This window comes from Nestor notabilis, unplaced genomic scaffold (genome assembly GCF_000696875.1).
Source record: "Nestor notabilis isolate BGI_N333 unplaced genomic scaffold, ASM69687v1 scaffold6022, whole genome shotgun sequence".
Classification (NCBI taxonomy): Eukaryota; Metazoa; Chordata; class Aves; order Psittaciformes; family Psittacidae; genus Nestor; species Nestor notabilis.
In genome coordinates this window covers 3,577-20,932 of record NW_009918641.1, presented here as the reverse complement: position 1 = coordinate 20,932, position 17,356 = coordinate 3,577, and the positions used below count along the sequence as shown (strand labels likewise).

The 17,356-nt window shown below is 36.6% G+C and overlaps 1 protein-coding gene across 1 annotated transcript in view; it reads left to right on the top strand.

The window, feature by feature from the left end:
* Positions 1-17,047, top strand: part of NUP133 (nucleoporin 133kDa) — a 30,448-nt gene extending 13,401 nt beyond the window's left edge. Inside the window, exons 13-25 of the mRNA XM_010009821.1 lie at positions 228-322; positions 443-667; positions 1,680-1,802; positions 2,207-2,306; positions 3,210-3,452; positions 4,686-4,819; positions 6,390-6,548; positions 7,746-7,881; positions 9,706-9,824; positions 11,317-11,397; positions 13,326-13,390; positions 15,762-15,850; positions 16,806-17,047. Of these exons, the coding sequence (XP_010008123.1) occupies positions 228-322; positions 443-667; positions 1,680-1,802; positions 2,207-2,306; positions 3,210-3,452; positions 4,686-4,819; positions 6,390-6,548; positions 7,746-7,881; positions 9,706-9,824; positions 11,317-11,397; positions 13,326-13,390; positions 15,762-15,850; positions 16,806-16,942 (1,706 nt within the window). The 3' untranslated portion in view covers positions 16,943-17,047. The remainder of the gene's footprint in view (positions 1-227; positions 323-442; positions 668-1,679; positions 1,803-2,206; positions 2,307-3,209; positions 3,453-4,685; positions 4,820-6,389; positions 6,549-7,745; positions 7,882-9,705; positions 9,825-11,316; positions 11,398-13,325; positions 13,391-15,761; positions 15,851-16,805) is intronic.
* The last annotated feature ends 309 nt before the right edge of the window (positions 17,048-17,356 follow it).

The following is a 17,356-nucleotide window of genomic DNA, read 5'->3' as shown; positions in this document are numbered from 1 at the left end:
TTTGAAACTGTCCCCAGGACCTCTAGGCAGCAGTTGCCAGTTACTGAGCAGAGACATAGTCTGAAAGTTCACGCAGTAAATAGTTAACAGTGGATGATGCTTGCTGCTGTTGCTTCTGCGTGGCATAACAATGTGTAGAAATGTGTTTACCTGGGAGGGGAAAAAATTAGTTACCCAGAAATGAAGATACCAAGCGCTCTGATCTAAGATTTTTCTCTTTTTTTTAGAAGCAGTTGGTTTCAGCAACACATCTCTTATTCTTCTTCATCAGCTAGAGGATAAAACAAAAGCACATTCTTTCTTCATTGAGTTTCTTCATCAGGTAAAACAGTATTGTTCCTTTGGTATCAGCACACACAGTAGAGTATTATTTTGCCTTAACATAACTCTTATAGAACACTGTTTGAAGTGCATGTGGTGTTTTATGTTTTTTACTAAAAAGGTTGGTGTATTTGAACGTCTGGGCAGTTTTCCGGTGCGAGCGATGCCAATGGCAACTCGGTTGTTGCTCTGTGAGCACGCAGAGAAACTAGCAGCAGCTATCGTTCTCAAGAATCACCACTCCAGGTTGCCTGATCTAGTGAATGCTGCTATACTGATGGCATTAAACAAAAGGGAGTGTGATATTCCACCAAATCTTACCCCTGCAGACGTGTTCTTTCGAGAGGTAAGATACATCTCATTTCTGAATCATTGTATAGTATCACATGTAGTAAAAGTTGCAATGCTTTAGTGTACACTTTGGAAACTTTTGCTTTAAAAGTCAAATCAACTTTACACAATTTCCCTTTAAATAGGGTTGGTGTGGTAGTATTTTCTTCACTTACATGCTTTTTTATGTCTGGAGCTGAAACATGAATTCTGATAAATTTTATGTCGCAGGAGTAAAGTTGTTAGGATTTCCAACTAACCAACATAGATGAGCAATGAAAAACACAAGTGAAATTCTCTGGCCCATCAGAAGGTGTTTGCTAAATTATCGTTTTTAAGGCATGAACTGAAGAATATGAAGCTTTCCAGATAGAAGAGCTGCTTTGAGCTGTCCTGGATGGAATTATATCCGTTCAGTCTCATGTTTGTCCTCTCTAACATTAGTGAATCTGAGCTAGTTAATCTATGTTTTAATCTAGTTCAGAGAATCTAAGTTTGGTCCATGTTCCAGTCAAGCACACAGTCTTTATTTCTTTCTTCCTACTTGAAAAGAGCTATATGCAAAACGTTTATTCTTAGAAAACTTCTTTCCTGTAGAGGACAGTAGTTGCTAATGAAGAAAAAATAGAAATAATAGTCTGCTATTTTAAAGCAGATAGGTTATCCAGTATACTTTATTGAACAAAGATTCTACTGCCAAATGTTTCAGAAGAAGATGGAGGAATGTGCTTAATGAAAGTTTATGGAGTTGCCTTCAAAGATTAGGTTGGTTTTTGTTTTGGTTTGGGTTTTTTTCCTGGATTTAAGTCCAGAAAGAAGGTAATTCTTCTGTTCTAAGTATTGTATGAAATACAAGCTGATGATTTTGTTATCCAGTAGAGTAGTTAATAGCTTTTAATATCTCTGGCTATTGCTGTGGTTTCTCTAATACTTACTTGTTTTTCTATGCAACTCATGACTTGGCTTTCTGGTATCAGCTGTTAATGGGTATGTTTATGTTCATTGCAGTTTTTCTTTCTGTCTTTGAGGTGTCCCAGATAGATTCCATCTTTGAATGCTTACTAGAAGAAGAGGAACAAATTCTGAAAGATATGCCTATTGAATCAATTGAGTGGGCCCAGATAGTTGTCAACGTGAACAACATCATTAAGGTATAGAACTGCATTAACTAAGAAGTTTGTGGGAGGGGAAGGTAAATATTGAAGAGCACTGAATGAGTTGACTGCAGCGTATTTGAGTTGCTGACATGAGGACAAAAGCGAACGTGCACTTGTCCGAATATATTAGGAAGGAAAAGATGGTCTGGTCTCATGCAGAATTAGGGACATTCTTTTTCTTCCTGAGCCACTGCTAAAGAGAATTTGAGAAGTTGCAGCATTGGTGGAAGTTGTGAAAGCATGAGTGTGTAGCAAAGAGTGAAAAGCTTGCGCTTGAGTACTGAAGGGGGGATATTAAAAGTACATTTCAGTATTACAAAATCCAGTATGCAGTAGCTTTTGCAGTCTGTGTTACATTTATAAGACTTTAAAATACTTACGTCCTTGCCCTTAAATAGGACATGCTACAAGCTGCTAGTCAGTATCGTCAGTCTAGAGCCTCTTTATATAAAACAGAAGAGCTTCCAGAAAGAGAACCTGAATATATTCCATGGACAGGTGAGGAATTACTATTATTATTACTAGTTTATTAATTATCCTAAACAAAAAATATTTTTCATGAATTTTAATCTGAGTGTTAAACCTGCTGTTAAAAGCTGCTACAAGGTTGTCAGAATAGGAGAAGCTAGAAGGTTCATTTGGGGAATGAAATAGAATGAATTGATGAACAGTTATTTTGTCCAGTATTGATGGTGCAAACTTGACTACAAAACCCAATTTTGAGAAATAGCTCACCTATGGGATACATAACATTAAAATGATTCATGATATGTGATCTATAACTGTTTTAAAAGAACTCATGATTCTCTGCTTCCTTAAGTGTGTCTTGTTTTGATGGTTTAATAATAAGAAACACTATCAGAACAAATGTTTGCAGAATCAAGCACTTTCCTGTTGGTGCTTAAGCTTCCTTGTGCTCTCTATGTATAAACCACATTTGTTTAGTGCTCCCAAGATAAATCTTTTGAAAAGCATGACCTATGCAAGCTATTTTGTTGTCTTATGTCTTGACGATTACATCCAAGTATTTCAATGAGGTTAACAGAACTTGCCTTTTCCTTGTGTGTATTCTCTACTTGGCTTACAGATCCTGCAAGTGATTCTTCTGGAAAACAGCTGGTGTTGATAGTCGACAGTGTAGATCTGTGTAGTTCAGGGGAGTGGGTTTGGTTTTGTTCTTTTGTTTACTACATTTTGGCCAAATTTAATATGTAAAGATGGGAGTATATGCTTGTTTTGGTTTTGTTTTATATTATTGCTTTTATTCATTAAGATGAAAATGTTTATTCACTTTCTTTCTATTTTTTTGCTTATACATAGTAATGTTTTTGTTATACTTCAGCATAGGTTCCTTTGGTGATAGAATCACGGTTTTAATGGGCACTGTGTTGTTTCCCCAAGCATCTAGTGGCCTTCGTGCAGCAGTAATCCGTCAGCATGGAATCATTCTGCAGATGGTGTATCCCCAGGTGGACAGTAACCTCCGCAGCATTGTGGCTGAGCAGTTGGTGGCACTACTGGACTGTTTCCTGGATGGCTATGCTTCTCAGCTGAAATCCGTGGACCGCCCTGCTGATCAAGAGCGATACAGCAATCTGGAGATGGAGTACAAGCAGAAAAGAACAGAGCTTTTGTCTCCCCTCCGTAAGTACTTTCTGTTTTCCTTAACACAAGGATTAAATGTTCCATTTGGTCAGGACGTTATGCAAATCTGATAGAGTGAATGGCATCTGTGTGTGAATTTTATTTCTTCTACATGCTTGCCTTCAGATTACAAAAGGCTGGGTTTATGATTTAATGAGATACTTACAAAATGAAAACGGATTACAGAATTGCATCCAGGACTGTATCCATCCCCATACCTCTAATAAAACACATTGCTGCTGGAATTTTTTGCTGACTAATTTTTTTCTGGCAGGAATTTATCTTGAACCACTTCGCTGAAAATAGCCTATATATGGATTTCTAAATGTTTATGTTGGTGCAGGTTGACATAAACTTTTATGCCATGGTGTTTATCAGGAAAAAGTTACTGTTTGAATCGTGCTTATTTAATAAGCAAACCTGTTGTTTAGTGTGTCATGTGGGGTCAGGTCTTTAATGAGTCATCGAAAACAAAGCATCTTTTCTAATTGGAAATAAGTTGGAGTAAATCCATTTTAGCAACTTTTCATAAAGCTTTTTTTTGTTTTGTTTGTTTTGTTTTGTTGTTTTGTTGGGTTATTTTAGGCTAAAACTGAATGACATAAATAGAACAGTCTAATAATCACTGTGTCCTAACATTCTTAAGAAAAGTCTCTTAAGCAATCATTCTTGGTTTTACTGACATTTATGGTCTCTATTAGCTTGTAAATGCCTTTTGTATTGTTACGTTCAATCCGAAGTTCATATTTCCTTACAAACAAAATTGAGTACTCTGCTAGCTTGTACGTATCTGAACCAAAAATAACTTAAATAATATATTTTTAATAAAAACCCCATTGTCTTTGCCTGTATTGGTTTTATCAAAACCCTTTGCCTGCTGCTTTTTCACTTTGTGTAATAAAGTGACTATTATTACAGATATTAAGTCATTGGTTGAATCTACCCCCCAGCACAAATAGCAGATGATGGTAACTTTCGTTGAAAAGGGGGTGTATACCACCCATTTAGTATTCTAAACTTCTTCCCTCTTGCATTGGGGCACCAAGGCGATAGGTATGCGAGGTTGCCTGTGCACAGGATATACATGCAGTAGGTGAGCATTTCTTTGGGAATGTGTAAGTAGGCCCTTGATGTGAACACTTGAAACTTGTTTTCATTTTCCTGTTCTCTGCCCTTTGTCATCCTTTTACAGTCAAATTTGAGCTTGTTTGATAACCTCTTTTTCTTGGTTAGTTTCCCTGGGACAGTATCAGATGGCAGCCACTTTAGCAGAGAAGTACCATGACTTTGACATCCTGGTGCAGATGTGTGAGCAGACAGACAACCAGGCCAGATTACAACGTTACATGAATCAGTTTGCAGATCAGGTAACTCTTTTTCTATTTCCTTTATATAATGTTTTATAATAAGTTTGCACCTAAAATGTGGCAAAAGTTACGATTTTTTTTTTCTTTAATGCGTATATATTTACATACACATGTGGGGGAAACGTGGAAAACAGAGGTCAACATTCACTGCTCAGAACCCAGTGGAGTGTATTACTCTGAGACTCCAGAGCACATCATGAGAAATACGTGCTAGCAGTATGGGCAGTGGCTTTTCATTGGACCTTTTCCGTGCCTGAAATAACATTGTCTCACTTTGATGTTTTTCTAGCATCCTGTGGCTTGTTCACTGGAGTGCTGTAGTCAGTGTAGGTTAGTCTATTAAATTAATATAATGTAAATTTAAGGATAACTTCCAGATGAGGTTTTTAAATGTATAAATAGAAAGTTAGTTAAGAAGAGTAGGAAGGCAGGGGTATTGCTGTGGTCTGTCTTTTCTTTTTATTGTCCTGCTAGGTACTTGTTGGACAATGTTTTCAATGTTAAAATCTGGTTTAAAAACTTGTAAATGTGCTGAAAAATTGGAAAGCTTAAGGAAAAGGTGGTAGAGACTACTTGAAGTGAGTGGAACTGGGACAGAAGTTTCCTAATTTGAGCTTTCCACAGCCACTGTGGAAGGAGAAATCCCAGTGTCTACAGGTTTCCTTATAGAGTACAGAAAGGTTGTTTTAATATTAATAATTAAAAAAAAAAATAAATCAGTAATGGACAGAAATTATTCTAAAGGTTTTTTATAGTAAGGGTTAAACATTCACTTTTACTGCCAAAGAAGGGGATGAATTCTCTATTTTTTTTTTCACCTTTACATCCTTTTATTTTAAAGGAAAAATGTAAAACTTTCTAAAGAGAAATTACTGTTGCAAGTGTAGAGCTGAATAGATCAAGTCTAGTGGATAGAGTATCTGACTGATAGTCTCTTCAAACTTGATTTTTAGAACTGTTAATGCAGTTAAAATTTAGCATTATTTTAAAATTACTCTGAAAAGATTAAACAAATCTCAGAAACATCTGGATTAGTTATTTCACATTGAAGTTTTTGAGGATAAAATGGGGGGTTTGGTTCTTTTTTTAAGACGCCATTTTTAACTGGTGGAGAAGTAAGGTGGTAGGTTCACTTGGACATAGGACAGAATGTTTCAAAAATAGTGACAGAAGAAGTAAACATATATATGAAAGGAAATAGTAAACATAGAGTTCTGAGGGGAGTAAAGGAGTAAGTGAAAAATATAAGACCAGAATTATGATTGATATGATACCTGTTCCCATTCCTGTGGGTTAACATAAAGAACTTATATTTGGCACTTTGTTCAGTTACACACAGCATCCTTCAGTGGATCAGCATCTGTTGCAGAGTAGCTAACGAATTCTTTTAAACACTATTTCTATCATGACTCTTATTTATCAACACTATTTGTGTGTGTGTCTTACTTTGTTAAGCAGGTTCTTACTGTGTTCTTACCAATTGTATTTTTCTGAAGCATTTTGCCTCAGAAGACAAACAAGATGTTTAAATGTAGCTTCTAAAATGTGTTCATATTGCTGTTATCTTCAGAATTTTTCAGATTTCCTGTTTCGCTGGTATCTGGAAAAAGGAAAGCGAGGGAAGCTGTTATCTCAGCCTATTGCTCAGCATGGACAGCTGGCCAATTTCTTGCAAGCTCATGAGCATCTGAGCTGGTTACATGAAATCAATAGTCAGGATTTGCAAAAGGTAGGATTTCTTAAATAAAACCAAGCTGAAATATTGCACGTTAAACAGGTCAAGTACATACTCAAGTAGGAAAATTATCTAGTTATAACTTCACCAAATTTATCTAGTTATGACTTCACCAGCTTATCTAGATGAGTTAGAGGAGAGATGATACAGATTATTAATGGACTACCAAAGCCTCCCTCCAGGCACCATCTGGTATATCATATAAGGCACTGTACCATGAAATGGAGACTAGGGCTGCTTTTCTTCCCTTGATGGTGACTAATATTTTTTTAGCAAGGGAAGTTTTGTTTGGCTGCGTGATCACTACTTGGATGGAACTAGGGGTTTACAGTGAATATCGATAGCGTTATCTGATTATTTCAGTGAGGGAAAACCTGAAACTTGTATTTGAAGAATATTTAAAGTAATTTGGAGGTATTGCAAAATTAAAAAGGTATTGATTACTTTAATCTCTTACATGTATTGTTTACAAGTTTGGGGAGGGGGTGAGGTTAATAGCAAACAGCATTTGCTATTAAAACAATAGTGAAGGGGAGAGGTAAAAAAACCCACCAAAACAAACCAACCAACCCACAAACAAAACCACCCTGAGAATATTGTAATATTCCATTTGTGCTGATGGAGGTTTTCTCTGTTACACCAAAGCACTCTGAAGATGGGCAAGGGTTTTAAAATACACAAGTAATTAGGTTTGGATAGTTTTTCTGAGTAAGTGCTCAGAAAGTTTCTGTTCCTTTGTCTGGTAACCAAACATACAGGCAAGAATTTGTCTACTGCAGCAGTTACACATTTAGTTTTGTTTTGTCAGATTCCTGAATTAACAAGTAAATCAGTCTGCATGTGAAATTGTTCTCTCAAAGCATATTTGCGTGGCTTTTATGGCTAAGCCTTGAGTAAGATCCTAGAGGTATAACATGTGAGGTTGCAATTTATCCTTTGATCATAAGATAGTTTTTCTTGATGAGTACTGAAAAGATTTTTTGGCTGTAATTGGAGTAGAGCTCTGTATCTCTTCCTGAAGAGAGTAATGCAGAGTTTTAATGTACAAGTTGTGTGACTTTTAAGAGGGTTATAATATCACAAAATATAAATAGCTGTGAGACTGCAGTTCAGATTAAATGCTTAGCGGTTACCATTCTGATGTTAACTTATGAAACTGATTAACTGATTTCTAACCTCTATTAATTTCAGGCTCACAGTACATTGCAGACCTTAGCAAATACAGAGACCCGGTATTTTGCAAAGAAGAAAACACTTCTTGGCTTGAGCAAATTGGCTGCACTGGCATCTGACTTCTCAGAAGACATACTGCAAGAGAAAATAGATGGTAAGAAATAAGAACAAAGTGAAGAATTGACTAATGGAGTTACTGAGTTAGAATCACGTTAATTTTGCACATTGTTAACTGTTAGGTTGAGGGCTCTAACAATGTGGTAAGGATAAACAGGCTGATCATTTTGCTCATAGCAGGAAGGATAAGGAATATAACGTGAGGCAGTAACAAGTATTCACTTTCACCTGTGAGTTAGGACTGTGAGCATAGGAAGTCTACCTTTACACTTTTTCTAAGTAACACACAATATTGGCATAGATAAGCTGAACAGTATTTTGAGAAGTCATTAGATAGTTCTGAAGTGGCTTAAACTTGCAAACCTTTCACACTATGTTTTTGTGAAGCTGCATTTTGTTTTTCAGGTGCAAAGTAAAAATGCTTTAAGTTCTTAAAGCCTGTTGATTGACTAGCTCTCAATTCCAAATTCTTCTCAAGTCCTGAGACTCTTAGGTTGTACAAGAAAACCAGTAACTATATTGTATTGTGATAACGTACCTACAAATATATGCATTTGTGATCAAGTGCTTTCTCAGCATCTTACTCTCTGTATCTAGAAAGGTTACAGTGACAGTGTTCCATGATGCTCTAACTGAAAGGATGTTAATGGGAAAAGTAGGAATACCTATTCCGTTTCATGACCAACTATAACAGTTCCGCTGTTTTGCCATTCCTGTCGCTTAGGAAAATACCCTTTGCCTGACAGTGTTTGTGCAGCACGTGGTGCTGTGAGTTTGGAGGGGGCGGAAAAGTTTATGCTAACAGTTGAGCTGGTTCTGGCCACCAGGGGGAAGCTTTGAAATACTTCTCAAGGTTACTGCTCAAGCTTCCGTTTATCTTCAGATTTATCCATGTATGTTATGTACAATTCTTGAAAGAAATCCTGTTGAAAAAGCCCAGGGAAAACGATGATAACTAAATAGGCTTAACAAATTATTTTTAGCTTGTAATAATGATAATATATTATCTGCCTTTTAAATTATAAAACAGTGCATGAAATCTTAAAGCTTAAATTTGTTGTTCTCACTACTGTGGGGAAAAAAACCCCAACAACAAAACACACGTATGCTGATGTGAAGAATCTAATCTTCAAATAGGAAAACTGTAAAAAAAAAAAAAAAATGACGAAATCAAAGCTGTATTTGAATAGACCAAAGGACCCTCAAAATTTGGTCTGGTCTGTACTCTACCACGTGTTTCTATGTGACATGTGACATGGCTTTTAAAACTTATAGTCCTTGTGTGTCAGTTTCCTATTGATAAAGAAAGAATTATTTCTGCCATATTTTGTTTATCTAAAAATGCTCCTTAGAATTATTGTTGCATTTCTACCATGCAGTGGAACAGGGCAGGGTTCATATAGTGTGTCTGAAATTATTCTTTTATGATTGTTTCAGCCTAATAAGTCTCTAACCCTTAAGCAGATCATGCTGGAAAGTAAAACATTCCAAAATGGACTAATTCATGAGATGGAGCAGGTCCATGGCATGGCAGCCAAAAGGTAGCTTCTAAAAATTGCAACTGATTTGCTTTCCCTACACAGTGCAACAGCTTCCCTCCAATTCTATGTATTGACTTCGTGGGTTTGAGAAAAAGGAAGAGTTATTAGTCTGCATTACTGGGAACCTGAGTGGAAAGTAAGAACTAGTTCACCAGGATGGCAGTATTGAAGTGGAAGTATTTCTGTGTCCGAACAGAATGCTTCATAGCAAACACCTGCAGACCTGGATAATATTGTGACTTGACAGTTATTACTGTGCCATGGAATTTGTTATTACATTTTAATAACATGAAACATTAATTTCTTTAAATGACTACAAGAAATATCAGAACAGGAACGCTTTCTGTTACATCAGGAGACACTTCCTGAACAATTACTGGCAGAGAAACAGTTGAACCTCAATGATATGCCAGTGTTGTCTGCACCTCAGCTCATTGACGTAAGTATCTCATCTTCTTCATTACACAAGTAAAGTTCCAGTATGTTTTCTGCCTCTGTGTGATAAAATGAGAAGATCACAGCTGTCTTTATCCCTTCTATGACTTGCTAAGCACCTAAAGATCTATTAATAGATTTATCTTTGCTTAGTTTCTGCCAGCACCAAAGTTCGGAATGCTGGTTTTAGTTCAGATTTCTTCTTGCTGAATGTGTGCTTTAGAGTGCTGCTAGGAGAAAAAGCATATAAAGACAGTGTCAGAACGTGATTTACTGGTCTAAGCCAGTTTCTAGATGTAAGACAATTTTTACCTTCTGTTTTATTCTCAGTAGGGCAGAACTTGGAAGGTAGAAAGGAACAAAGGATTCCCCCTTAGTGGACAAGGGTGCTGCAATTTAGAAAAAGAAAGGGCTAGAAGCAGGAAGAGGCTTTTGGTCACCTGTTGCAAAAAGGCACCCAAAGTCTTTCTTTTTTTCTTTTCCTTTTTGTAAAACAAACAAAAACCCAACCCATACTGAAACAAGTACATGAACTGCTCCAGTACTGCAGTCTGTAATAGCGCTGACTCCTTTTCCACGCCCGTTTCTGGTGGCAGCCAGGAACCAGTAAGCCTTACTGCTTCTGCCTTGTTGACAGCATATTTTTACCATCCAGTGATGCACACAAAAAATATTCAATGAGTAACAATGATATATTGTAAAATAAATCAGGTTCTGGCTGGTTGTCAGTTTTGCAGCTCCCTACTTTCCCGTAATCCTGTGGAAAATCAAAAGCTGCTAGCGTGCTTGTTTTCATTCTCTCAGTTTTCTTAGCAGAGCTAATAGCAGATTCTGAAGTCATTGCTTCTGTCTTTTAAGTGAGGCTACCTGTGGGATTAGGGAACAGTAGGAAGTGTCACACATGACTTGGCAAGTGCTGGCACCAAGACAGTTTTCCTTCTGAATTCTGTTGTCAAACCAGTGTTCATACTTGCTACTTGCAATGTGAGAATGAAACTCAGAAAGTGTAAATAAAAAGAGCGTTAATGTTCATTTTCCTTTGAAGTACTAATTTAGAATTTTGTTGGGGAGATGTGTGTAAAATATCGATACCAAACTTTTCAGTTTTAAAAGGTGAAAGGTAGTCCATGTGCTTAAGTACTGCTTTGAGCTTACTTACCAAAATCATTCTGAGTGCTTATTTGTGGAGCTGAGCTCTGGCTACAATAGTCCAGGAATGTTACAGCCTTAAATGGCATTTAAATTTGAAACCTAGCAGCCTTAATATCCAATATCATTTGTCCATGGGCCATTGTCATGTAACTGGAATGCTGCTCTAAAACATTAAGTATATTCCTTACTACAAAAATACTTGTCGTTGAATCAAGACATATTTTCACAAGAAGGTCATGTAAGTGGAAAATACATGGTGGTCTTCCCGCAATAAGCTGTCTATGATATCAGTTACATTAATTTGTAGGATAAAAAAAATTCTCTGCATTACTCTCTCATCATAGATGTACATATGTGATGAGAACAGAAGGGCCAATGAGTATGACTTCAAGAAAGCACTTGATCTGCTGGAATATATTGATGAGGTAGGAAAAAGGGTTTTGGGGTTTTTTTTTTGTTTGTTTTTTGGGATTTTTTTTTTTGTTTGGTTTTTTTTTTTTTAAGGATTTCTAACCTAGACACTTATGATGATTTTATTTTAATTATTATCATCAGTATTATTTAAGCTAAGATGGTGCATCTGTAGTGAGTTAACGTATTAGCTTAGTGTACAGTAATTAAAAATAACTCCTGATGTGTTTTCAGTTTGTTTTTTAAGTCACTGGAAAATTAATGCCAAATGTGGTTTAGATCATTTAAGAAAAATGACACTCCTCATCGTCACTTCCCATTTATAGTCTAGAGTTTCTTCTTTAGAGCTGTGCTTCCCCAAGGATTTTCTCCAAACAGGACTAAGATCATCTGTTTGCAGTAGTTTAGTTCTTGTATCTTCCCTATTGGCAGTTCTTCTGAGTGTCATGAGATACGTGGGATAGTCACCAGCTTTTTAACATGTGAACAGCATTGAACCACAGATTTACTGTCTGCTTTCTCGCTATCTCCTTGTATGATCTAGTATCTTGTCAGGAGTAACTAAGCATAAAGAAATCAGCTTCTGAGGAGCATCAAACCCGAATTAGCAACAGTCTTTGCTACAAAGCTAGAGTTGCATTATTTTAGTGGAAGTATTCCTTACCAACTGAAAATGAGAGCTCTTCTCTGATTATCCCAATTCCCACTAGTCTGAGTATGGCTCCAAGTTAAAATTCTCTGTGTAGTAGTGCATTGTAAACACCATTGTGCCATTTTTTTAGTCTTCAATAACTTTCGGGTTGATAATTATAAATATCTATAATTGTTTTTAAATTTTAAGTTGATTTTAAATTGTTTTGAATTGTATTATTTTTCTTTTGAGTAATGGTTCTTTATTGTTATGAGCTAGTTGGGATTTTTTTGCTTTCTGTATGAATATGTTTACTTGTCCTGTCTTTAGTACTATGTTATATTTCATATATGGAGGACAGAGTATTACTGCTTAGAGTAGTACATACTCTGAATTAGTTTTCTTTAGTTTAAAAAGAAAATTCAATGCTTTTTCTTTCTATTTCCTTTGTTTTTACAAGATGAATAGTCCAAATGATAACATTTTGCAGTAAAATAAGCTTGAGTGAACTCATCTGGTTCTCTCTTTTAAATTAGTTTTCCTGTTAAATTTTTGCTCAGATACTTGAATCTCTAACAACTTAGTGTAGGACCAGTCAGCACAAATTAGAGATGGTGGTTTACACTAGAGTCTAAAACCTGTCTGTTCCCTAGTTTTCCCTGCTTTTCTTTTGCGAAAGTGTAGATTAATGTCAAGACCCATCCTCTTGCTTTCAGTCTTCTAAATTGAAGTGGTTTCTGTTATCTCTTTTGAGGGGAATTTAAAGTAGGTGTGATGCTTTGGGACATTGAGGGGTGGAAAAAAAATACATGGTCTTTTTTTCTGACATATTTTTAAATGGGCCTTGACACCAATTATGTCAAAAGTTTCTGTGCAACAGACTTCCTTTTCCAAGACAACGGTGTATCTTTGAGGATACTTATTAATACAAGTGTAAACCACACATCCTAATGTGGACACTCATGCATGTTAGATAGCTTGGCCATGCTGAATAAAGAGCCTTGACTTCAGTCACCATTTAGCACGTTAAAATAAGACTTGCCTAGAATACCATGTTTTACAAATTAGTATTTGTTCATGTTCTTTAAAATAGCCCTTTTCCAAACTGAGGTAGTTGGTCTGTAGCAGTTCTGTGGTGATGAAAGTCTGAGCCATGTTTTCAAATGGAAATAAACAGTCCTTGGTGTTTCAACAGTCCAATCAGGTCATCAGTTAAAATAGCATGTGTTAAAAACAGTGCTCAGCAATTGAAGAATCTAATGCATTGGTATAATCTGTGTTACCTGTCTTTTTTCCTTATATGAATTGAAGGGAGAGGAAGTGGATGTAAATGATCTTAAACTTAAAATTCTCTGTAAGGCTCTCCAAAGAGATGGGTAAGTCCAATATGAATATAAATTACTGGGAGTATTTTTAACATAGCTGTTCCAGAATTGTGTTTTGGTATACTATTCTCTAGCTCACTGAAAAGATTGAATTTCATAGTATAAGGTTAGTAAAAGTATAAAGTATTTGATAAGAATGTGGCTTTTATTTGTAAAGTGAAACCCCAGCAAAAAATGATCCATACTACTTTGTTCACTTAGCTTCCTGGCAACCTACTATGCATTCTTAGCACCTGAGACAGAAATGTACCTGTGCAGCTTTCATTCTTGAACCCTTTGCTAAGGTAAAAGAAATGACCAATGCTGAAACTTTGTTTCTTTGAAGCATCTCAACTAGAAGCCAGTTAAGAGCAACACAGGCAGAGGTCACTCCTGCAGACTTTTATTTCACTTATTTTTGGCCGTTACACCACGTTGACAAGCTCATGACTGTTTTGAGTTAAAGCTGCGTTCTTGATTTTTAAGAGATCAAAAGCATAAATGCTGCTTAAAAGAGCCACTCTTAGGTGTGTTCAACCCCAAATACAGGCTGAATCTAACTGGTCAGAAGAACTGCCTCATCATCAGTGCTGCTGTTTTCTCCCAAGTTAAATAACTCAATGGCATTTCCTCCCTTTCCTTTCTAATTTTTGGAAGTTATCCAGCTTTTCTAACTCTCATCCATGTTTCAGGAGGACCTAAGGAGTAAAAGATGAGGAGAGAACATGTTCCAACTGCACTGTGCCATTTGTGACTAAAATGGAAATAAGCAGCATTTGGATTCACACTTATACACAGGATAGGTTCCAAAGAACAGTGGTCTGAAGAAAATAAATTCTATTATGTGACTAAGTCATTGTCACATATGACACAAATACGCAGAAACGGGTTCATACTATTCCAAGTGTTTTCTTCCCTTTCTGTGATTTTCAAGACACAAGAATCCAGAACTCCTACATGGCACCAGTCCAATAATTGGTTTATGACCTGTCCAGCCTGGGCCGAGAACAGAGATATGAACATCATATTTAAAGCACTCATCACATACAGTGCTGACAAGACTTTTCCCACTCTGCTAGCTAACCAAATGCAATTTGAGATCACATTGCACTGAATAGCATTCAGAAAACTTAAAGTCCCAGTTGCATTTCCAGTCCAGCAAGGCTCTCAGAGGCTTACAAAGAGGTTGATGGCTATTTCAAAAGAGGTAGTGTTAGCTTTCATCTGTGTGCAAAAGTAAACGTTTGATGTTACAGTATGTACTTTTAAGGATGGCATCTGTTTTCTAGCTTAACAGCTATAAGTGGTGGTAAGGTTCTTGGGTAGAATGGAGAGCCTTGCTGAACATACTTTTGATGTTCTGGTAGGGTCCTTGCTGTCCTCTGTGCCTAGGAGGAGGGAAATCCCCTGCCCCCTTCCCTCCCTCCTTCTCTCACATTTTTCCCAGTAGAATTGAAGATGAAATCCTAGATGTTTGGGAGTTTTAAGTGACATCCAGGGTCAACCTGTGGTTTCAGTGAAGCACAGAGGCTTTGCCAGTAACAGCTTCTGGGAGCCAGGTCGGGATCTGTTGGAAGAGTGTCCCATGGGCCCAGGGAGGTTCATGTTGGTTTAAGGAGTGATACAAGAACTGGTTTTGTCTGGCAGTTTCACATATGGAATAGGAAATTTAAGCAACTGGAAGGTTAGAACCACAGCAAAACAAGTTAGATCGGTGTTGACTTAAAACCGCACCATGTAAGGGTGAAAAATTCTCATTTAAAATTACCCTTCTCTTAGAAAAACCTGTTTGGGATTTTAGCAGAGGTAAGACTTGCATTCAGGAGTCTCCACCTTCACATTTAATCACAAACAAGACAAACTGTGTTTCGTCTGTGTGTGTTGTTACAGGCCTGTGGCTTAGATTTTACAGGGTTTTTTCCATCCTTCTTCCTTTGCCCAGTTTGCTTTTTTTGTTGGTGTAGGGTTTTTCACACATGTTGGCAAACTGATGATCTTGCTTTATTCTACAAAAACTCAAATCTATACCTTCATCATCTCAATCACAAAATGTGATTACTAAGAACAGGGAATTCTTATCTTTATGGTTTTATTTTATCAAAGAAAGAATGTTTTCTTTTACAGTTTAGAAGATGGGAAGCATTTCTGTTGGCTTTCTAGACATTATAGTAGTGCAATTTTATTGCAGTTTTACTCTTTCCATAAAGAATAATCAACACAAGGGAAACCCTCTTTGAGCTACAGCCGAGCACACAACACTTCTGTGTGAACATGGATTAATCACCTTTGATACTTTATCAAATTCTCCCGCATTTTGTTCTTATTTGTTTTCATTTGGTTTCGTCTGTGCAATTCTTTCCACAAGTTATTTTTTAACTTGCAGATGGTCCAGTTCAGATGGTAAAGATGATCCAATTGAAGCATCTAAAGATAGTATATTTGTGAAAATACTCCAGAAACTACTGAAAGAAGGTAATGTGTATTTAAGTATAATTGAACTTCTTCAAATTGTTTACTTGCTTTAAAAGCTGCTTAAGATGAACGCTGGTATATAAGAAGTAGCCTTAAGAAATTCTGAGTAATAGAGACTTCCATTTGCATCCCACTAGGTAATTGCAGTCATACGAAGCTAACTGGATCTGTGACATGTTGAGGGGATAAGAGATGAGCAGATTTCTTGGTTACAATCTTAGTACCCTCAAATTATTTGCTTAGTAGGGCAGCCATCGGATTATTAGCAGATTCTTACTACAGTAAAGGATGCCTTCTGGAGTTAAATACGTGTCTTCTGTAAGATGCAGGATTAGTAACTAATTGAATGCCACTCAAAAGGGCTTGATCTGTTTTAAATTAAATATGTTTTTGCTTTTGGTTTCTCTCTCTAAAAGCAAATAAAATAATGATCCACTCCCCGTAGTTAAAGCTGACCATGGGGAGTTATGGCCATGGAAGTTACAGCTGGAGGGGAGGGGAAGCCATTTGGAGTCAAGGTCCGTTGTAAATATTATTGCATGAGAACCTTTTCCAGAAGAGAGAAGGCTCCAGAACAGTTCTGATTTTGTGTGCTCAATCCAGCCAGTGGCTTTCCTTTGTAACATTTTCACACCCCAGGCTGAAATGTATTTATTATATGACTGATCTTTCTTTTCACTTTCTGTTCTTTTTTATTTTGGTGAAATGTTATTTTGGATTTTAGGTTTCAGGATTTTAGGTTTAATCATGAATTCACCGAGAAGCTCCTAACTCAGTTTTACAGGCTGCTTAAGCTTTATTGTATTTCTTGACATGTATAATAGAATTAGATCTTCTCAATTCCAAAAGAGTAATTTAACTCTGAGGCAGGCACAGGTGTTTACCTAAAAATGATCTTAACTGCTAATGGAGGGTACTTTTATCAGGTTTTTTAATAAAAGGTTTTGTGTTATAGGAGTTCAGCTAAGTGAGTATTTACCGGAGGTGAACGACATGCTGCAAGCAAATGAACTTGGCAACTTGAAATGTAATGCTTACTTCAGATTTGTGTTAAAGGCAAACTATGAACTTTATGTTCAGGGACAAGCATGATTCTCACTGATTTTTAAAATATTTTTTCTAAAGAGCTGTTAAATTCCTGTGTGCTTTTTTATGTTCTGTTCATTTGTTTTGTTAAAACTTTGTAATAAAATCTATGTGAGTAATATACTTGGTCCTAAATTTATGGACATTGACGCTTTAGTCAGGGGAGAGAGTTGTGTTTTCAGGCAGAAGAAAAATAAAGTTTTCATTTGCTGTGCCTTTCCTAAACTTGCTGTTTCGTTCTGTATCTTCATTAGTTTAAGTCCTGCCTGAGACTCAAAGATGTGCAGATATACGGGGTGAAATGTGGGACCCACTGCAGAAGGGGAAACTTTTGCTCTCACTTCATTGGGGCTGGGATTTTGTACTGAAAACGTTAATGCTGGTTGACTGTGTAGCTTACCTCAGAAACAGACGTTTACT